We start from the raw sequence: 23,613 nt of genomic DNA on the forward strand, positions 1-23,613 counted from the left end.
TGGTGGTCTCAAGCTATCCTCCCATCTTAGCCTCCTACTAGCTGGGACTACAGGCGTGTGTCACCACACCCGCTGATTTTTGTGTTTTTAGTAGAGATGGGGTCTCACCTTGCTAGCCTCAAGCGATCCGCCCTCTTCGGCCTCCCAAAGTGCTGGTATTACAGGCGTGAGCCACCGCGCCCAGCCGCGATCTTCATTTCTGAATAAACATTACCTCCTGTGTCAGGCACAGATGACATGACCCCAGTCAAGGAACCTACTAACTAGCAATAAAGATGTCGTGATAATTACATGGTGTGCAAAATAGATACATATATGCAATATATGTATTTTTTGAGACGGAGTCTCGCTCTGTTGCCAGGCTGGAGTGCAGTGGCGCGGCGCTATCTCAGCTCACTGCAACCTCCGCTTCCCGGGTTCAAACGATTCTCCTGCCTCAGCCTCCCAAGTAGCTGGGACTACAGGCGCGCTCTACGTTGCCCAGCTAATTTAGAGACAAGGGTTCACCATGTTGGCCAGGATGGTCTCGATCTCTTGACCTTGTGATCCGCCTGCCTCGGCCTCCCAAAGTGCTGGGATTACAGACGTGAGCCACTGCGCCCGGCCAATATACATTTTTTTAACGTATAAAAATATCCTAAAAGCATGTGGTGCACTTGCATCTTGCTTTGTGTAAGGCATTAGTGAGTCAGGGGGTGACAATTTAAAACTGTGAACTTGTTTAAAGGAAGACATCCCTGGATGTATTCCACAGCAAACACAATTCTCACACTGAAAAAGGGGCAACAGAGGAACTTAAAATATCTAAACCCAGAGTCTTATTTTTGGATAAGGGCACACAGGCCTATGGAAAATTACACAACTAGTGTGGACCTAGCCTGTCCTCACTGGAGACAGTGAATAAGCAGTGCTTTGCGGAGCCATGGTGAAGCCTGAAGCAACAAGAAATCAGCAATCCAGTCATGTTTGATTTGAAATTTGGTATCTTGCTCATCATAGGCTTTTTTTGGCATCAATTCTGATTTTACAATATTGCACCAAAACATTGTCTTCCTTAGTCTATTAGTCAAATATTTGTGCCCAAGTGCCTCACCATACCCTAGTCCTGGCACTGTACCAGTAATGGATAGCCTCCAACTTTTCCTTGCCTGCAATCAGCCAGTAGCTGAGCACATTGGAGGGGTCTAGATCTAGGCCATTCCTGTCCCTGTGGACTTGTCTACAGGGAACCTTTGCTTGGGAACTAAGTCCTCACCCAGCAGTTTGAAGGTGGGCTGAAGTCCAAAGCCCCCCTACCCAATCCTTCCTTCCAGGTGTCAGACTTTCAGAGTGGTACGAAGAATTCCCCACCTTCTGCTCCCTTCTCCTTTATCTTTCTAGGTATTTCACTCCAAATAAATCTCTTGCACCTCTTGGCACCTGCTTCTGGAAGATCCAAACACAAAAAACTAAAAGGAGTGTATTATAAATTAGAAAATGTGTAAGAATGTGGATTTCTCTATCTTTTTCAGATTCTAAGTTGAATGTGTGAAGACATATGTTTTTAAAATAAAACACAAAGCCTTTGGATTTTACATAGGAAGTTTTAATTAAGAAGAAATGAAAATTTATCCAGATCAGTTTATTTGAACTTACATCCAAGAAGAAACATTCAACTTAAGGATTAGAAATAAAAGTGGCAATTGTCTACTTCTTTCGTGGTAAGGAATAAATCATACAAGCCTGATTGACAAGAGTAATAGCTTTGTGAAAACTGCATATTTGAGTACATGTGAACTCATACTTGGCTTAGATAGAATTTATCCAATTCTAGCAAAGTCAGCATAATTTAAGTAAACCTCCTTGAGTTTTACACCATGGCTCTCAAGTCTGAAAGCTTAGATTTGATTATAACCATGGCAAAAGTGATTATCTTTATTTCCTGAAAACGTAACCAACTTTTAAAATAAGTTAGGCAAACATCAGTTTTACACAGACCATATGAAGGGTAGGAGGAAACTGCAGTTATTCCTCTAATTGCAGAGCCTAAACCATAAATTCAAATTGTACTGCTATCTCTACTGTTAAAACAAGTCAAGAAAGTATTTTACAGTCTAAGAGAAGTGAATGTAATTATGCAGGGTCCACTACAGAGATATTTTGAAAACCTATCATCATGTTAGTACTCAATGGCTGTACAGCAATTATTTTAAAGTATGCTCTCAGGGTCACCTCTTGCTGAAGAATTAACCTTCAGGAAGTCGAGTGACAAGTATCACCTACATTTTATAGGAAATAAAGGCAAAGAAGATTTAGACTGAGTAACCTGTTCAAAATTAGAAAGTAAATAAAAAAATAGACTTTGGCTTTATTTTAAAATCCCTTTCTATTGGGTTATATCCATTAATCTACATTTCAACTTCCAAGCCAATCTATTTTAAAAAGTTACCTCCATTTTGTGTCCAATATCTTACTGTATTAGAATAGTACAGGTAGACTCTTGCACTGCTCATTTCTAGTAGGCCACTAATAAAGAAAAACCTTTGTGCTTTCTGTTCTTTCCTTAAAATACAAATGGAAAACTGACTTTTTTTCCTCTAAAGTAGAAACAGTAGTTTGCTTGGCTAAAAATCTTTTATTCACTTGGGCATTACATCACCCAACATTACACAGGTTATTTTACATTTAAACATTGTTTTCCTTGTGTTGTCTCCGGGAAACTCTTATAATTTTGTCTACTTTTCTGTGAAATTTGCTTTACCAAAATGAATGCGTAAGCTGTTAATTGGATTTTGATTATAGCTAAAAGTGACAAGAAATATTTTAGTGAAAAGTTAAGTATAAGAGTTAGATCTCTGCCAGGCATGGTGGCTCATGCCTGTAATCCTAGCACTTTGGGAGGCCGAGGCGGGTGGTCACCTGAGGTCAGGAGTTCGAGACCAGCCTGGCCAACATGGTGAAACCCCGTCTCTGCTAAAAATACAAAAATTAGCCAGGCATGGTGGCACACACCTGTCATCTCAGCTACTCAGGAGCTGAGGTAGGAGAATTGCTAGAACCTGGAAGGCAGAGGTTGCAGTGAACCAAGATTGCACCATTGCACTCCAGCCTGGGCCGACAACAGCGAGACTCCATCTCAAAAAAAAAAAAAAAAAAGACAGAGATCTCAAGGTTTTTGTTTCATAGGAAGGAAGCTCTCTATTGCGTGGATCTATAAAATGATCCAAACTTCAGAGACAGGAAGCTGATAACTGGATTTATCTTCTTAATGGCTTTGGCTCATGAATAAATGATAATGGTTTATGTGTTTTTCTTATAAAAAGAAATGGAATTTGTGTACTGACAGGAGTCCTACTTGCCACATTTGTTCTACTTATTAAGGGATTTCTAATTACTAAGACATTCTTTATATTATTTATAATAAGAAGTCAAAACTTTAACTGAAAGCCATTCTTTGACCACAGTTGGCCATTAGCTGAAATTCAGGAAAGAACACAGGTTTGATCACCAAATCAATAAATCTAGCCACAGGCTGACTAAAAGCTTCCTTTAATCTTCTTCCTATTAGGTCTTCCTTTAAATTAAACCATTCCCTTCATGAATTATTTAAGTGAATGGCATGGCTATAGAAAGATCACATATAACTCTATACAGAAATGCTAAAGGAACCTTAAAGTCCATTCAGCATACTTCAGGAATTATACTATGAATCAAGATGCTGTAGGCTTCGAAAAAAATGGGAGTGGGAGTATGTCCTGTAAAGCTTCAGAGAAAAATAGAAAAGTCAAGTTTATTTCCTGATTAGCCCAGGATGATTCCCAAAGCGCAGTTAAGTGTCTGGTCCAGACTAGCTATTAGCGATTAAGTAGTTTCTTTTCACTGTTAAGGCTTTTCCCTGAGGTAATGCCTAAATTCCTAATTTTAATATTTGATCTTATTTCTCTTAGCTCCATCCTCTCTCACCAATAAGCTCTCCACATTTCCACCATGCTAAATACTTTCTCAACTCTGGAATTTACACTTTTCAAATCTTCCCTTTGTTCAACAGAGTTACAAAATTTTAGACAAATTTATATATTCCCACATTGTTCCTCTTAAAATTTACTCATTTATATAGTGCAATCAATATACTGTTTACATTTTATATAGGTTAGTTTCTGAATACTGTATGTTCTTCCAAATGTATCCTCACAAGACACAGAGGAAGGGGGTAACCTTTCTGAATTCCAATTCCTTAATATTTTAAAAACAATTCTTACTCTTTTCTTTTCCCTTAAACAATTCCCTTCTCAAGTCTTTATATATCTACTTTCCAAACTTCTTTTCACTGTAGCAAATACCAAAGGAAAAATAAAAATCATTTCAGAGTCAATGAATCTCTTCCCTGCTCTCATTTATTAGATCATCTACTTCAAGGCTACATATGTGGCAGTACTTTTAAGTGTTAACAGCTGTTAATACCTTGAAGTTGAAAAAATAAAAAAAGCCAGAGAAAACATATCACAAGCAATCAGTTTGAATTATATGAAAAGGTACTTAGATCTTGACTTTCATATAAATACTAATTTTAACACTATAAAAGACAACATAATTATATATCATTTTTCTTTATAAAACTACCCCATAACAGAATATTTGTAAGCTAGTCATCCCTTAGGTTTTTCTGTACTGATAAAAAGTTATTTTTAAAAGAAAAATATTTAAAATAATTGTTTCACAGAAACAGAAAATCTTATCAAATTCTGATAAAAAACTATAATCATGGGTAGTCTTACCACACTACTTTATTTCACCAAAGATGGATATTTAAGAAGTGGTATATTTGTTAATAAGATAAGCTTCTCAGTGATCTACAAAAGCGCCACAATAAAGATGAGGTAGTATGAGACTTTTCTAACCTTGTAAAAGGTAAATACCATCTTTAGAAGAGATATTTATCCTGGCATTGGTGTTATGATATCCGGAGCCTCATCACTGCTAAGAGAGGTGCCATTTTTGTAGCTACATCTCATTGAGACTAAGACAATCTTGAGATCACTGAGAAAAAAAAATGCTGAAAGATAACAGTAATAGAGATTTTCCTTATTTAATTTTGTAATAATTACTAAAAAATTATTTTAAAGCTATTATGGAAAAATGCCATTTTCATTTTAACAGAACTGCAAGATAGGGAAATGCTACTCACATAAAAGCAACAATAATGAAGAAATATTTGTTCTAACTTGGAAGTTTGAGTCAAATTTCTTTCAATCCAGGTAGAAGCAGTTTCCTAATATAGCTAAACTAGCATCAAGAAATCCATTACGACATTAAAAATGTCAATTTGTACAAAGGGTTAGACAGCTCACCAGAAGAAAAATTGTCTGTCTACATTTATTATTCATTGATTCTTTAAAAAAAGAAGTTAGATAGGATACCACTCCATTTATTTTTACTAGTTACCTTGGGATAAAGATGTTTCTAAAAACGTTGCCCTGTTTCTGGGACAGTAAATTTAAAATATCACCCCTTTTGTCCAGTACCGCTTTGTATGCCATAAGTCATGCCGCTGTCAAAAGGCTTCCCTTTTTTTGAAGCCACATTAAAGACTAAGTTAATTCTGAAGATAGGGATAATTATTTGGATCTTGTAGATCAAAAACAATATTAAGCTTCCTGAATACTGAGCTCCATGTTTATTTCTTGAATCTTTATTCAAGTTCAACTTAAAATAATAAAAAATACTTAGGTACTCTTTGGTTACCAGTGGAAATTTGTGGCTGCTTATACATTGCGGAATTTCCCCAAAGTAACAGCTCAGAGTTTCTATAAAAGGGCTAAGTAGAAGCAACAGTTCATAAGCTAACACAGAAAAACCCCATAATTACTTTAGCACTTCAGTAACTAATAGCTACTAATAGTGTTATCATTATTTTCAAAGCTTCTAATGAGAAAGGAACAAGATTTATGTTTTGAAGATGGTTTAGCTCTTGCAGGTTGAGAGAAAGACCTATTCAGAAATGACAAATGATCCGGCCACATTGTAGAAAAGTAAGTGCACCTCCAGAACATTATGTTTTCATTTGATTCTCATTGACCAGATTAATCAAATTTAGTAATCCCGCTTTAGAGTTAATATTTAAAATAAAAACACATCAAGTTTGACTTGGTTTTGTTACCTTTAACATCCCTATTAGTAAGTTACAAAAGTCAATAACATTAGTATGAATGGTGAATTACAACATTCAGCTTTACTGAAGAATGTCAAACTCAATGAAAAGGGGGATGGGTAACTATAGTTTACATATACTACTACTAATGGCATAGATTAACAAAATATTTCACATGTAGGAAGGGATGTAAGATTACTTTTTAAAGAAAAGTATGAAATATAAAATATTCAAATGTGTTTGCAATGCCTACCAAATTTCAAATATGCCTGATCATGTGTAAATTAAGGAAAGAAAAAATGTAAGTATACAACCTACAAGGTAAAAACAAAAACCAAACACCTGGTTAAAAGTATCTATTTAAGCTCTAGTGTAAAACCTTAAACAATTTGTGTATCATTAAAAAAATGGATTTGTAAGTAAAATTTAGGGCAGAGATTTATTTTGGACACCACTGCCTTCGCAGAAAAATTCAAACTGGCATAATAAGAAAAACAAAATATTAAAAGAAAATATATATATCATTCCCATGCTCCTATCCTGTTACTAGCATTGCTGTTCTGGTGCATCAATCCTGAGTACTCTAACTTTTGATTTATAATGATATTCCTTCAGATATAATTTCATAGAAGAAGGAATTGGAAGGGCATCGATGCCATCATAAGTTGTACAGTTACAAATAACTGTTCTGCATATATGCTGCAGGGAAAAGGGGAAAGTCCGAATTAAAGGAGTGGACAGCAGTGGTTCAAAGAACATACAGGCGCTTGGGTCCTTATAATGTTCTAGGAGCCCAGTAATGTCAGGAGAATGAAAGACACAGGGGTCATGTGCATCAAAGCTAAAGTTGTGATTCCACTGTTCAATTCTAGCATGAAGAGAACGACTATAGCGTCTAAAGCTAACAGAGAATAAATAGTCTTCCTGTGCTGAGTCTCGAAGTAAAAAGGTACCCTCTGGTTTTCCTTCCAGTAGTGCTTCGGCTGCATATTTATCCATTACTCCCCAGTAACATGGGTTGTTATTGATCTGAAGGAGGTCTGGTACAAGACAGTGGACATAATCAATCTGCGTGTGGTATTTAGGAGGTGTTTCCAACTGCAAGATTTCATCATCCAATTCCCATTTGGGTTTGTTTCTTTTTCTGGAACTTGTGCAAAGTGTTAGAATTTCATCATCGGAATCCATATCACTATCTTCTATACTGTTATTTGAAACCAGGTTCATCACAGAGCCAGTCATAGGATCTTCTCTACACAAAGCATTGTCGGTGGTTATGACACAGGGCTGAACATTGGTATGTGAGAAACAGTTTATATTTTCTTCCATATTTCTTAGTTTTAGCTGACCATCCCTCAATTCAGTCTGAGACAAGTCTGTGCTTACCCATTCATCTGATTTGGAATTTATAGGAGCAGTGTGTCGTTTAATAAAATGCCACCTAAAGGCTAAATCTGATCGAGGTGGGAAAGGACACTTATCTAACATGAGTTCACTGATATGAATTTTCCTTTTAGATGGAAGCCCTGAAGAGTGCCGACTACTACAATTCTTTATTGGAAAACACTGCCCCACGGCATCTTGCAGTTTTTGTTTAAGAGATCGGCCTAAAAATCTATGCCCACAGGAATGATCTAAGTCCAACTCAATGGATGAACAGCTGTGCTTCCTTTCTCGGTTCCTTAAAGACACTTCAGTTTTCTCTATACCATTCACTGTTTCAGCATCTGAATAACTCTCACTCTTTTTTGACCAAGATAACTTCTTTCCACTCCACACATAACCATCTTTTCTGTCGGCACTTCTGCTCCGACTAGTCTTGGGCCTTACATCTACATTTTTACTATTATTTTCATTATTTTCTGCCATTTTAACAAATTATCCACAAATTCTAATGTTATAAATACTGCTTTTTCAATTTTTCCAGCAGAAAGTTTCTTCTGGGCACTTTCTGGATGTATCTAAAGAAAACAAAAAAAGTCATTAACCATTTGTCATCTACCTTGTCTAGTTTACACATATTAAGCTTCAATTAGACACGAGGAAAAAGCACAGTTAGTACATGAAAAAGAGATGTTGGAAGGGAGTCCCAAGACACTTTGTTATCACTTAAATAAAATGCTATATATTATATAATATACATAACTTAATAGTGCCATAGAGTGAAGAGTGAGTTCCTTTCTCATAGCTTATTTTCAGTGTGGATCAGAAAAAGCCAAGCCTCCTCTATCGACCATAATATATGCTCAAATGTGAATAGTTTCTAGTCTTGAAGTATATCTTAAGCTCATCTCTCCATACCATAGTTTTGTTATTTCACAGCAGACCAGTGAATTCTTCGTAGGAGACAGACACAAATCTATAAGCTGGTGTTTGAGAACTACTACCTTACATAGTTCCTTCACCTTCTTCTCCCTATTTCCTTCCCTACTGATTAAAATATGAACAATTTTAAGTTGTAAAGCTGTAAGAATTTATTAAATAAGCAATCACCATTGAACAGCAGAAATGCCCAGTAAGCATTCCCAATACAGTGTTTTAAACTCACTTCAATAATTGGTCAACTCTACCATTAGTCTAGGCAATTTTTAGAAAATATAAAATTGAATAAAAATTTGCCATTTTAAACACATAATCCTTTGTATTCTTGATCATTTGAAAACAAGTAGATTAATTTCTATAAGGCACTGCCTTTCCTCTGAAGTTGGTAAAACATACTAGAATTTGCAATGTAAAATATCGAGTTTCATGAAGACTTATGATAATGATTGTCTGTAAATAGGATTTACTTAAGTATTCTTATGTGGAATAAGATTTAGGGTTGCTGGGTGCAGTGGCTCATGCCTATAAATACCAGCACTTTGGGAGGCCGAGGCGGGCAGATTACCTGAGGTCAAGAGTTCAAAACCAGCCTGGCCAACACAGTGAAACCCCATCTCTACTAAAAATACAAAAAATTAGCCAGGTGCAGTGGCACACAACTGTAATCCCAGCTACTCAGGAGGCTGAGGCAGGAGAATCACTTGAACCCAGAAGGCGGAGGTCGTGGTGAACCAAGATGGCGCCACTGCACTCTAGCCTGGGGGACAGAAGTGAGACTTGTCTCAAAAAACAGACAAAACAGATTTAGGGTTGGCTGGGCACAGTGGCTCACATCTGTAATCCCAGCACTTTGGGAGGCTGAGGCGGGTGGATCATGAGATCAGGAGGTTGAGACCAGCCCGGCCAACATGGTGCAACCCTGTCTCTACTAAAAATACAAAAATTAGCCAGGTACGGTGGTGGATGCCTGTAATCCCAGCTGCTTGGGAGGCTGAGGCAGGAGAATTGCTTGAACCCAGGAGGCAGAGGTTGCAGTGGGCTGAGATCACACCACTGCACTCCAGCCTGGGTGACAAAGCACGACTCCGTCTTGGGGAAAAAAAAAAAAAAAAAGATTTAGGCCAGGAACTGGGGGAAGGGGTCCTATAATCTCAAATATTTTACAAATGAAAAATAAATTTTGTAACTAAAAAAAAAAAAAAAATTTTGTAACTAAAAAAAAAAAATCAGTCATACTCAACAGTCTGATATGATTATCTATATCAGAGGAAAATTTAAAAATCCCAACAGTCAAGTAAATGTCTACAGACACTTGAATCCATTTTCAAAGTAGTGGGATTTTAAACAAGTATCTGTATTAGAAAATATGATTGGCAAGTGTTTAAAAGTGTGAACTAATAATAAAGACTTGCTATATAAAGAATTCCATTTCTGGCCGGGCGCGGTGGCTCAAGCCTGTAATCCCAGCACTTTGGGAGGCCGAGGCGGGTGGATCACGAGGTCAGGAGATCGAGACCATCCTGGCTAACATGGTGAAACCCCGTCTCTACTAAAAATACAAAAAACTAGCCGGGCGTGGTGGCGGGCGCCTGTAGTCTCAGCTACTCGGAGGCTGAGGCAGGAGAATGGCGTGAACCTGGGAGGCGGAGCTTGCAGTGAGCCGAGATCGCGCCACTGCACTCCAGCCTGGGTGACACAGCGTGAGACTCCATCTCAAAAAAAAAAAAAAAACAAAAAAAAAAAAAAAAAAAGAATTCCATTTCTAAGGCCAGATGCAGTGGTTCATGCCTGTAATCTCAGCCCTTTGGGAGGCTGAGGTGAGGGATCACCTGTACTGAGGAGTCTGAGACCAGCCTGGGCAACATGGCGAAACCCTGTCTCTAACAAAAATACAAAAAATTAGCTGGGTGTGGTGGCGCATGCCTGTGTTTTCAGCTACACAGGAGCCTGAAGTGGGAGGATCGCATGAGCCTGGGAGGCAGAGGTTGCAGAGAGCCGTGATCTTGTCATTGCACTACAGTCTGAGTGACAGAGTGAGACCCCAGTTCCAAAAAAAAAGCAAAAACCATCTGGTGATTAGAGTTATTATGGTCAGCCCTCCACATCCATGGGTTCTCCATCCTCAGATTCAACCAACTGTAGATCAAAAATATTCGAGGAAAAAATCCCCAATAAATTAAAAGCAACACAGTATAATAACTCTTTATATAGCATTTACATTGTATTATTACAAGTAATCTAGAAATGATTAGAAGTATTTGGGAGGACATGTGTAGGTTATGTGCTAATATTGCTCCATTTTATTTTAAGGGATTTGAGCATCCATGGACTTTGGTATCTGCAGAGGTCCTAGAGCCAATGTCCCATGGATATGCAGAGACAACTGTATTTTGATTTAGCATGCTCAATGATCTATAACCATTTAAGATCTTTGGGGAAAACTAATTTTGAAAGAAACTTCAAATTGTATTGAATTGTATTCAACTGCATGCTTTGGCTGTTCATTGACTAAATTCCACTGAACAAAAATTAGAAGCAACAAAGTGGGCTGAAGAATATGAAAAGTCATTTATTAATAAGGTTTGAAATGCTTGGCACTTTTATTTACTAAATGAACTTCACTTCTGAGTGTGACCTCTAGTCTTGTCTCCTTGCTGCCTCTAAATTGTGGCATTTCTTCCTTCACTTCCATATGAGACCTAAGCTCTGTACCTGTGTTCTTGATGACATTCTGACCTTTACCAGGGCCCTACTTCAATTTCTCTCTCAAACTTCTTGCTACCTTCAAAAACAACTAAGTCTGCTTATAACATGTTTCAGTGATTATTATAATGTTTTCTTAGTCATAACTGTTTCCATTTCTACTAAATTTATTTTATTTTTTTAAGACAAGGTCTCTATCGCCCAGGCTGGAGTGCAGTGGTGCGATCATGACTCACTGAAGCCTCGACCTCCCAAGCTCAAGTGACTTTCCTGCCTCAGCCTCTGGAGTAGCAGGGACTACAGGCACACACCACCATGCCAGACTAATTTTTAAAAACTTTTTTGTAGAGACAGAGTCTCCCTAGGTTGCCCAGGCTGGTCTTGAACTCCTGAGCTCAAGTGAAAGTGCTGGGATTACAGGCATGTGCCACTGAGCCCGGCCCTAAATTTCTCAATGAGTAGTGTAACTTAATTTCCTCTCAAGATGAAAACCGCTTTTTGTTTTTTTCTCATCATAAAACAAAAATTACTCCAGTCAGAAAATGGCCGAGTAAAAATCTTTTTGCCCCATCCTTCTCTCAGAAGTCAGTACAAACAACAAGAAAACATGAGAAATAAAATCACAAACCTCTTCTTCAATGAAATGAACAGATATCTATAACCTGAGTCATAAAGTAGAAGTACAGAAAATGAATGAACAATAACTGACTCAGCAGCAGAGATGCAGGTGACAGACATCAGGCACAGAGGTAACACAGGTAAGACGCAAGCCAACAGAGCAGGTAAAATTCAGGACCCACAAACACTGGGTGCTACAGAAAGTATGGGTGGAGAACAGGGTGGAACATGAGGAGATGAGTTGAAACTCTGCCTAAGAGCAGGTAGATTTCTCAGTTTCTTATCCCACATTTAGAGGAGATGGGACATTTATTATTTGGAGAAACTGAACCAGGTGGGCTCAGGACTTTAAATACCAGACACAGCAGAGGGTAGAGGGGAAGATTGGGCCTAAAAAACAGTAACAAAGTAAAAGTTCCTTGCTCTCTTCTGCCATCCAGCTCCCAGAACTCCAGCAGCTAGATTTTTATACCTTCCTAATAGAAGAGTGGCAGATACTTTCCTGGAGAAAGAGAATGGCCAAAGAAAAAAGACCTGTCAAAGCTGATAGCTGGGAATCCTCCAATAAAAAGCTAGAACACTACCCTAGCATACAGTGAAGCACACACATCCACAGGCCCTGGTTACTCACACACAGTTTCCAGGCAGCATAGCTGTACACTCTGAACTATGAAAGAACACTCCTGGGTCATCAGACTTGATATGGTTTGCCTGTGTCCCACCCAAATCTCACTTTGCATTGCAATAATTCCTATGGTGCAGCCAGGTGGAGATAACTGAATCATGAGGGCAGTTTCCCCCATACTGTTCTCATGGTAATAAGTCTCTCGAGATCTGATGGTTTCATAAATGGGAGTTCCCCTGCATAAGCTCTCTTGCTTGCCACCATGTAAGATGTGACTTTGCTCCTCATTCACCTTCTGCCATGATTGTGAGGCCTCCCCAGCCATGTGGAACTGTGAGTCAATTAAATCTCTTTCCTTTATAAATTACCCAGTCTTGGGTATGTCTGTATTAGCAGCGTGAGAACAGACTAATATAAGACTTTTGAGGAAAACTTCTAACATATATGAAATAAAAAAATATACAGAATTTGGAGAAAGCAATAACTATGGAAAGAGTAGAAACTAAAATTGACTTATTTCAAGAAAAGATATTATAACTATGAATAAGTAAGATGCTATAAAAAAGGAGGTGGGGGCCAGGCACAGTGGCTCATGCCTGTAATCCTAGCACTCTGGGAGACCGAGAGGGGGAGGATCACCTGAGATCAGGAGTTCAAGACCAGCTTGGTCAACATGGTGAAACTGTCTGTACTAAAAATACAAAAATTAGCTGGGTGTGGTGGCAGGCGCCTGTAATCCCAGCTACTGGGGATGCTGAGGCAGGAGAATCACTTGAATCTGGGAGGTGGAGGTTGCAGTGAGCCAAGATTGCACTCCAGCCTGGGTGACAAAAGCGAAACTCCTTCTAAAAAAAAATAAAAAATAAATAAATTAAAAAAAAAGAGCTGGGGACTACTAGAGTAAGAATTTTTTTGGAAATTAAAAATACGATTGTTAGGCCAGGCATGGTGGCTCACGCCTGTAATCCCAGCACTTTGGGAGGCAGGTGGATCATGAGGTCAGGAGTTCAAGACCAGCCTGGCCAAGATGGTGAAACCCTATCTCTACTAAAACTACAAAAATTAGCTGGGCGCACTGGCAGGCACCTGTAGTCCCAGCTACTCGGGAGGCTGAGTCAGGAGAATCACTTGAACCCAGGTGGCGGAGGCTATGGTGAGCCGAGATCATGCCACTGCACTCCAGCCTGGGCGACAGAGTGAGACTCCATCTCAAAAAAAAAAAAAGATTGCTGAAATATATATATATTTTTAATTGAGACAGGGTCTCACTTTGTCACCCAGGCTGAAGTACAGTGGCATGACCTCAGCTCACTGCAACCTCTGTCTCCCAGGGCTCAAGTGATCCTCCTGCCTCAGCGTCCCAAGTAGCTGGGACTACAGGTGCATGCCACCATGCTCGGCTAATTTTTGTATTTTTTTATAGAGATGGGGTCTTGCCATGTTACCTAGGCTGGTCTCGAACTCCTGGGCTCAAGTGATCTGCCCACCTTGGCTCCCAAAGTGCTTGGATTTCAGGTGTGAGCCACTGCACCTAGCCTAAAATGAAATATGCAATAGAAAAGTTGGTGGGTATGCTTAGGAACTAATACAGCAAATAGGAAAAAATGGTTAACTAGACAGAAAAGACAAGAAAATTAGAGATTAATACAGGCATTTCACAGAAAACAACAAAATGGACGGGAGAAATTATTAAAGAAACTATATTAGAAAATTTCCCAGGAATGGCCAGGTGTGATAACTCACGCCTATAATCCCAGCACTTTGGGAGGCCCAGGCGGGTGGATCACCTGAGGTCACAGTTCTAGACCAGCCTGGCTAATATTGTAAAACCCCATCTCTACTAAAAATACAAAAATTAGCTGGGCGTGGTGGCAGGCGCCCGTAATCCCAGCTACTCAGGGTGCTGAGGCCGGAGAATCACTTGAACCCCGGAGGCGGAGGTTGCAGTGAGCCAAGATCACGCCATTGCACTCCAGCCTGGGGGACAAGAGTGTTTTCGTCTCAAAAACAAAAACAAACAAAAAAAGATTAGAAAATTTCGCAGGACTAAAGGACAGGCACCTCCATATTGAAAGACCCCACTCAGCATCAAAGTACATTATTCTAATTTTAGAAGCCTAGAGATAAAGAGGAGATACTAAGTCTTTCTGAGAGGGAAAATTCACGCTCACCATGGAAAACCCAAACCAGGCATAAAGTTATAAGGAAAAAAGTAAATATATCCATAATCCCACCACCCAACAGTAACCACTTTAACATTCTCAGTATCTCTATACATGTATATGGATGGCAAGGATGCATTCCCACAGCATAGTGGTGGCAGGCATTAGACACATGGTTTGAGTCCCTAAGAAGGAATGTGACTTAATAATTTTGCTAATGTGTTTGTGTCTTTTTTCTTTAAATCATAGCCATATGGTAAATTTTCTATTTTGTTATGGTTCTCTTTTATTGATGGGCATGCAGTGGGTGTTTCTTGGAAATGGCCAATTTTTATTAAAATATTTCTGGAAGGAAAAAAAAAAAAGAAACATGGTTTGAGTCCAGTTTCTGTTTTGTGCTAGCCATATAACCTTGAAACATCAGTTCATTTACATGTAAAATGGAGGTACTAATGCTATCTATTTCATTGGGCTGTTGGGGATTAAATAAAATAATGCATGTACTCAGTTCAGGTCCTAAATGTATTAAGTACTCAATATATGTTAATATATATGTTCATTTTTTTTCTTTTTGTTTTAAAAAGAAACAAAGATTACATATGTTGTTTTGTTAAAGCATAAATTTTGGAAATTAAAAATACGATTGTTAGGCCAGGCATGGTGGCCAGTCTTATTGGCTTTACAGTTTTCTTCATAATGAAGAAATTACAGAATACCTCTGTTTCTAGTGCAGTGTTACTACAAAGAAAAGAGATTTTCATGAGCAAATATAATTTTCAGGAGGAAAACTAATGCTTCAAAGTGAAAAAGGATCTATATGTCAGATACAGGTGAAACTCAATAGACCATGAAATTACAGAACAATTGATGTCTTTCCCCAAAGAACAACTTTATACGCTAGTTTGGTTTTCTTTGGCAAGGCTTACCAACTTGTATGTTACAGGTACCAGTCAATCAAGTGTGTTTGGATTTTAGGTTAACTGTTTTTACATGTGCTAATGCTGCAGATGTCCATAAAATAAAGTGAAAAATATCACTGCCCTACTCGAGTTTTCCACACATTTACTTGTATTTAAAGAGCTAATGCAGGACAGGCGCGCGCGGTGGCTCACGCCTGTAATCCCAGTACTTTGGGAGGCCCAGATGGGTGGATCACTTGAGGTCAGGAGTTTGAGACCAGTCTGGCCAACATGGTAAAACCCTGTCTCTACTAAAAATACAAAAATTAGTTGGCATGGTGGTGTGCGCCTGTAGTCCCAGCTACATGGGAGGCTAAGGCAGGAGAATGGCTTGAATCTGGGAGGCGGCAGTTGCAGTGAGCCAAGATTGCGCCATTGCATTCCAGCCTGGGCGACAGAGCAAGACTCCATCTCAAGGAAAAAAAAATCGTTAATGCAATGAAATTTTTTTTTTTAAATCTTTTATTTTTTGAGACGAAGTCTCACTCTGTCGCCCAGGCTGGAGTGCAGTGGCACAACCTCTGCTGCCTGGGTGCAAGTGATTCTCCTGCCTCAGCCTCCCGAGTAGCTGGGATTACAGGCAACTGCGTGCCTGGCTAATTTTTGTAGTTTTTTTCAGTAGAGACGGGGTTTCGCCATCTTGGCCAGGCTGGTCTTGAACTCCTGACCTCGTGATCCACCTGCCTCAGCTGGATTACAGGCGTGAGTCACCATGCCCGGCCTGAAAATTTTCTGATTAGTTACTGTTTTGTATCTCTCTCAGAATTAGAGCTTCATATAAATTTTGCATGGCTATTCTTTTGCTAGAGAACTGTAAGTTCATGCTCAAGAAGCCCTACTTTTATAAATTGTTATCTTTTGCCCCATCGATATACGGTACAGAATGTCATCAGATATTTTAGTCTTCAAAGTCGGAAGAAAATTTTTCAATTTATATTTGTCTAAAAATTACAAAAACTAATATTAGTACTAAATATGGTTGATAATGTTACCATCACGCATTGTCAGATGGTCATTTGTCTGTGCTGTTCCTAAGAGAAGAATGGGAGTTCCAAAAAGCTGACAAGTTATGGCAGCCAGCCCTCTTCATTTCTTTATTAACTTTCGGTGTACTGTTTATATCTTTTTGTTTGTTTGCTTGTTTTTGAGACAGGGTCTCACTGTCACCCAGGTTGGAGTGCAGTGGTGTGATCTCGGCTCACCGCAACCTCTGCCTCCCAGGTTCAAGTGATTCTCCTGCCTCAGCCTCTCGAGTAGCTGGGATTACTGACATGTGCCACCACTCCCGGCTAATTTTTATATTTTTAGTAGAGACAGGGTTTCACCATGTTGGCCAGGCTGGTGTCGAACTCCTTGACCTCAAGTGATCCACCTGCCTTGGCCTCCCAAAGTGTTGGGATTACAGGCACAAGCCACCGTGCCTGGCCTTACTGTTTATATCTTACTAGAATAGTTCGTGGATTGTATCATTTTAAATAAGAGAATCTTTAAAATACTTTGTAATGAGACATGACCATAGAAATTTTATAACATGCAGGGTTTGCTAATTATCTCAAGGCAAAGTATTTAAATAAGTTGTTGAACTTTTAAGAGGAGTTAAGCATTTTTCTTTTACAAAATAACAAGTGTTCTAAATTTCATAACCATTACTGAAACAACAAGTGGCTCTCAGAAACTACTTAGCAGATAGATATATTTTTTTAAAACACATACATTTAATCATTCACTTTTTGGCATAGATAACATCTTAACAATTACTGAGGAAGTAACTGTTTAAAAAATAACCCTGTGCTTTGGAGATAATCTTATTAGAAAAAAGACACTTAGAATTTCTTTCACCATTATTTGATTCTGTTATAAAAAAATGAGAGAAGTATATCAAACTATCATATCTTTATCCTTACATATATAAAGAGAATTTTCTAATCTCTTCCAGAAGCTTCTTTGAACCAAAATTCTAAAATATTAAAAAAAAATCATTTTGCTTTCAATAAAAATAACACTTAATTTTGGTGAGAGAAAACTTATTTTTATTGTTATGAAGACTAAAGATGAGTTTTTTTGAAAATGTGCTTTGGTATCTTGTCCATACATGTAAAATCTGAATGTAAAAAAAAGTGTAGGTTCTGAAACTGAGCAAGTTATTCCAGATAGCCTATCATTAATTCTTAAAATTTTATAAAAACTTTGTATAAATGAGGTAGCAGAGGAAATGATAAGGTAGCTTTACCAACAATTTTATGTGACACAGAAATCAAAGATGATAGTTTGAAAGATGCTGACAAATCAAAGATCTTTGACTGTAGCTACAAAGAAGCTTTTTAAAAAGAAGGTGAAAGAATCACTTGGGAAAAGGCTGCTTTGGCTCTTGATTCAATAATTAATTTTTTATGAAGGCTGCTATGTTACATTGCCCTGGGGAGTACAGAATGACATCTTTTTTTTTTTTTTTTAAGTCATATTTCTTGATGAGCAAAAAGCAAATGTTTAAAAAGTAAGTTTATATAAAAGCCTTCTCAAGAAAACAAGTTCCCAGATTCTGCCACTATTTGGTCCCAGGCTCTACCACAAATTACAATGACAACAATGACAGAATGAGTGCCCATTATGTCAATTTTCACTACAAACTATTTAAATAACATTTAGTAATACTGAATAAGGCTGAGAAGGTGAATTTAATTCAAAATTTCTACAGAAAACAATTAAAATCCAATAATTAAAAGGATAAGCTTCATTCATCTGGAAATTCATTAGTTTCCTCTATGATGTAGGATAACAGCATTATTGTATACATTAATTATTCATTGAGCTACTTATGTCTACAATGCTTACATACATCTAAGACCACAATTAATATAAATATTAAATTGAAATAAATTTGATCCTATAAAGAATAATTCAGTATACTACATTAATAATTCACAAATATATTATTATTGTGCTAGTAATTAAGCCTGGGGACTTTCCCTACCAAATTCATGATTCCAAAGTTTACCTGCCATCATGTGCCCAAAAACTCCTTGAAAGCATTCTGATCATAGTCCGCGATACTCGAGTTGGATTCTGTAGAAACACTTAGGCTCCACAAACGGAAGTCACTGGAGAGCAGACAACAGATGAACTCCTTGGAATGTTAAGAAAAAGATGTGAAAACGGGTTTGTCTGTATGGAAAATATCTGACCTAAAAAACAAATGTTTTTCTCATTACAGAAGCAATACAGGTTTATTTTCCAGTAAATATTTTAAAGTAGCTCCTTTTTTCATGCTACTGAGCCAGGGCTCATGGGACTTAACGGTAATTTTTTAAAAAAGAATCATTGATTTGGTAGCACTACACCCTCCTTACCCTTTCTCCCCACTTTTTCCACGCTTTCCTAATTATAGTTTCCTTATGTCACTTTTCCCCACTCTATACTCTTGTGGACACTAGTTCTGAAAGATGTTAACACATATTCTGGAGAAAAAAAGGTTCTCTTGTCAAGTAAGTTTGGGAAATGCTTCTCCTCTCAAAGATTACAGTGCATATTTAGCAAACGTTCCCAGGAGATCCTTCAGTAAAGAAATAAATAAGCAATAGAATAAAGAATAGAAATAGAAAGAATAGAAAAAGAATAAAGCATAAGCTATAGCTTCCTGTGTTTACTTTGCCACAAAACCTTTTGTGGAAGAAAGTTTGGGGAAACATTAATGGACTAATCTGTTAACGTGAGTGTACATTCCCTAAGGTTATTAGCTAAAGGAGAGAGGTCCAGGAACCCATCACTGAAGAGGCTAATCTACAGTGAAGAAAGCAGAAAACTACGAGCTGGCAGTACCTGAACTTCTAAAAGCAGAAGGAAGATTAACAGAATTTAAGAAACATAATATTTAAGATATAATACTGAACCATTTTATGGAATAAATTAGATTGAACAGATTTATTTTTTCTTCCAATCTGTAATTTGTTATGATAAAAACAATATATGCTCATTGTGTAATACATGGACCATTCAGAAAAGTTTAAAAAGGAGGGGAAAAAAGCTATAATTCCATTACCTAAAATCAAGCAATTTTGACATTTTGGCCTATTTCCTTGAATTCTTTTTTCTTGTGAGACCAATTAAGCATATAAAGAAAATTTTAAAGTTTTAAAGATCTGTAAAAAATTAACAACCTATACTGTTTTTCTCTATACCATATTTAAAAATAAACATGGTAAAGATGAAATAGCATGAGCTGCTAAACTGTCAAATGTGGGCTACAATTCAGACTTTGCCACTCACTACATATGTTACCTGGTTTAAAAAAATCTAATTTTGGCCAGGCGCAGTGGTTCACGCCTGTAATCCCAGCACTTTGGAAGGCCGAGGCGGGCGGATCACGCCATCCTGGCTAACATGGTGAAACCCCGTCTCTACTAAAAATACAAAAAAATAGCCGGGCGTGGTGGCGGGTACCTGTAGTCCCAGCTACTTGGGAGGCTGAGGCAGGAGAATGGCGTGAACCCGGGAGGTAGAGCTTGCAGTGAGCCGAGATGGCACCACTGCACTCCAGCCTGGGCAACAGAGCAAGACTCCATCTCAAAAAAAAAGAAAAAAAAAAAGAAATCTAATTTAGCTTAAGTTCTCCCCACTGTAAAATCTGGATAATGCCAGCTACCTCATGTTTTTACTGCCAGGAGTAAAATGTATGAAAATAACATACACTGAACTTAAGGAAAACAAGTATTAACTGCTTCCTAGTATTACTCAGAACTTTTCAGGGGAAACAAAGGCTACATGTTAAGGCTAGAAAATCTGCACAAAAACGTGCCTCAGAAATCTGAAGTCAAGGAGGCTTTTCCATTTCTGAAATATCACAAAACACTTTATATTATTCCTGATGTTAAATATATTATTTTTAAAAAGTTTTAAATTCTTTAAAACAAAAATTGTAGTTTTTTAGAAGCTAACTTAGTAAATAGATTTAAATAGAAACAAGCAAAGATTTTATAAGATTGTATTATATTTTCTTCACTGCCTTATAACAATTACATATGGTTACATTTAAGGTTGGGTAACAAGTTTTATGTACAAATTAGTAAAAGGTGACTCTAGACTTTATGTTTTACTAAATTCTAAGTTTTGTGGCAACTGCTATGATTTAGAGAGTCAGTGTGGTAGACTACCTTGGACTAGGTGAAAGACCTGGGTTCTATTTCTAGCTCCGACATTTCGCAGGTGTGTGACTAGATAAACACCAGATAAATTACAACTTTTCTTAGTTTTTCTATCTATAAAACACTGATTATCTCATCTTGCTGTAGTAAGGATCTAGTGTTAATGTAATACAAGAATCAAATACTGGCTGTGTTTAGTCAGGGGAATTGGGTGGCTGGGAGTATGAGTAGGAGGGGGACTTTTACTGTATTGCCTTTTATATCATACTAAGTATACCTACAGACAAGTACTATTTATCCCCAAATTATGAAATAGGCTAGTAAATTTCAGGACACATTTGGAAATATACAAATCTTCACATTTCTAAAGTGCCTTCAATGTTTCTTTTTTCAGTACTTCACTCTTCTAGCCTTACCTTTCACAAGATTAATCATTTTTACACCAAGTACATATTTTACTAGAAAATCATTTTTTAAACTCCTTCCATAAGCCAATACTGATAAATCCTCTTAGATAAACCCTGTAAGATCACATGATTTTATATAGGTAATACCATCATCTGTAGAATGGCAGTGTACCCATGTTTTCTCGCCCAATTGCCCTTGGGAGCAAAAAAATTTGTGAGCTTAAGGGTAGTATGAGTGGTTACAACACAGCAAAGCTAACTAACCGTCACTGCAATTGAATCTGTGACTTTGGCATCATTTTCAGTCAGTTCATTTAGCCACCCACACCTATGGGATAAGCACTGTTAATGATAAATAACTACATTCGGAAAATTTTTGATACTCATATCTGTGACACAGTTACACTGATTTCTTTTTTAAAAAACTATGTTATTTTAACTAACTAGGCAATTTTGCTAATATTTAAGTTATACATCTTTCATTACTGCACTATCATCTTGACCATATTGTTTGAATGTCTATTTCCCTCAGCAAGACCATAAACTCACTGAAGGTATTACAATTTGTAGCCATTTGACTGAAACAAATGGAATTGTGAAAACATGATACAAGCAAAAACAAGAATACATTTTTTAATATTTGAAAAATTTACTGGATAATTATTTAAACAAATCCCACTTTAAACAAAAACCACTAAATATCCACCCAAAGTACCCTTTTAATAACATGAGACATTAATAACAATTACTTTTATATATCCATGAGTATCTCCAATATACTCTAACAATGCGACGGAGGTAGGTGTCATCTCCATTTTAGAGATGAGGAATTCGATTTTCAGTAAAGGAACATATTCAAGGTCATACAATCTGTCAGTTAGAATTAAAACCCAGGACTGTTGAAGTCGGAGGCTCAAGCTTTTACCATACATGCGAAATCTGCAATGAAAATTGTTCTTTAACCTATGAATCAAACGACTTGATTGATAAGAGAAAAAGACAGATGTGTGGACACCAATCATAGTCTTAAAGTCACATAGGTATTATAGATATTATAGTGAAGGCATTTTGTAGCTATAACTTGTTCCAATTTGCAGATTCTTCTTATGCTGAGCTCTGAATAGTATTAACCAGAAATCTCACCACGCTTTATTCAACATAGAGACGAATATTATGAGAGTTCATCTTGAACTCTGTATACTCTAGCGAATGATATTAAGTTACTTGAACAAAAAAATTTATCAGTCAGTCTATTGAAAAAACAAATGATCTCCAAAAAAAATTAGGTCATTCAGAAAGCATCATCTCAGGTACCACTTCTCTTTCGGGAGATCAAGAGTGGGTTATTTTTCCACAAATCCCAAGTTGTTTTTAAGCCAATCATTCTTCCTCTCCATTCATATACAAACCTCAGCGTCTAGCAAGGCTATCTGGAGCTCTAGTACTAAAAACAACGCCTCACACAATGCCACCCACGGTAAGAACACGACGGTTTGCTTGTGTTCTTGCAACTTTTCACAATGGAACTAGATTGAAAAAATAGGGAAACCTCTTCAACAGAAAAACAAAATAAACGGTGATTGATACTGGAAGGTATCACAAAAACGCAGAAAAATTCTCAAAGATAAGTAAAAAAGAAAGAATATCATTCTGAAGGTTTTCATCAGAGGCTGGTGTACCAATATGAAGAATGTGAAGATACAAGAAAAGCATAAACTTAAACTTAGTGGCCAAGACTTTAGCAGATGTTGCATGGATCAAATGTAAGTACTCAAGGCTGTTAAGTTGTAACTCTTCTTTTGGTTGTAAACATTCACTTCAGTAAACTTTAGGTGGGATCTGAATAGAGAATATAAGTTACTTTCTTCATAAGGGATGTATAGATAGAGTCGCAAAGAATAAGCATTAATTTATACCCCATACCTCCAGGGACCAAGAGAACCAACCGGAACAGAAATTAAGTCATTCCTCCTTTATCTCTACAGAAGCGACAAGGTGAGGGCACGAAGGATGCCAAGATTAGAGGCTCTTAAAGATCTCGCCTTCTTTTCTAGAGAAGATGCTCAAAGATCTGTCTGATAACTGGGCCCCAAGAAGAGATCGGATCCTTTTAGGGATCCGGATATTGTTTCCTGAGAGGAGAGCCTGGAGGGCAGGAAAAAGACCCCCGCCTGCGAGGCCAGGCAGCGGTCACCCTTCCCCCACTCACCTTCCGCAGCACAGCTTAAATGGGGTTGTCCGAGTAACTGCTTTCATCACCATCGCCATCACTCTGGGCGCTTGCTTAAGTGGAGAAGGGAGGCCCAACCAGTCCTGCACCTCGTGTAGGTCTTACAAAGCAGATGCTTTTCTGCCACCCCCAATCCCGCTTCGGCGTTCCGGTCCCATCCCAGCCGTCACGGTCTACGCCTCCGCCGGTTCCCTGGGCGCCGCCACCACTTCCGTGTTCAGCTCCCTCCCTTCCTCCCTCACTTGCCCGGGCAACCGGCTAATTTCCACGCGGAGGGCGCCGCCGCTGACGCCACCACCCCGCGACCTCTGTCGGGACCCGC

At 38.0% G+C, this 23,613-nt stretch overlaps 1 protein-coding gene across 2 annotated transcripts; it reads right to left on the reverse strand.

The window, feature by feature from the left end:
* Positions 1–1,563: 1,563 nt before the first annotated feature.
* On the reverse strand, positions 1,564–23,610 carry SOCS4 (suppressor of cytokine signaling 4). 2 transcript variants are annotated; one of them, XM_003901825.3, is made up of 3 exons: positions 23,271–23,610; positions 18,512–18,640; positions 1,564–8,088 (listed from the first exon to the last, which is right to left on the reverse strand). In XM_003901825.3, exon 3 carries the CDS (start codon positions 7,994–7,996, stop codon positions 6,674–6,676), a length of 1,323 nt encoding a protein of 440 aa, XP_003901874.1. In that variant the 5' UTR covers positions 7,997–8,088; positions 18,512–18,640; positions 23,271–23,610; the 3' UTR covers positions 1,564–6,673. The 2 variants fall into 2 exon arrangements, with proteins under 2 accessions (XP_003901874.1, XP_009209841.1); XM_009211577.4 differs by lacking the exon at positions 23,271–23,610 and adding an exon at positions 22,985–23,264.
* Positions 23,611–23,613: the final 3 nt, after the last annotated feature.

Source organism: Papio anubis, chromosome 7, assembly GCF_008728515.1.
Source record: "Papio anubis isolate 15944 chromosome 7, Panubis1.0, whole genome shotgun sequence".
In the NCBI taxonomy this organism is placed as follows: Eukaryota; Metazoa; Chordata; class Mammalia; order Primates; family Cercopithecidae; genus Papio; species Papio anubis.

Bases quoted from the DNA above. Each gene is read 5' to 3' on its own strand.
- SOCS4 (XM_003901825.3), bottom strand. From the start codon at position 7,996: ATGGCAGAAAATAATGAAAATAATAGTAAAAATGTAGATGTAAGGCCC.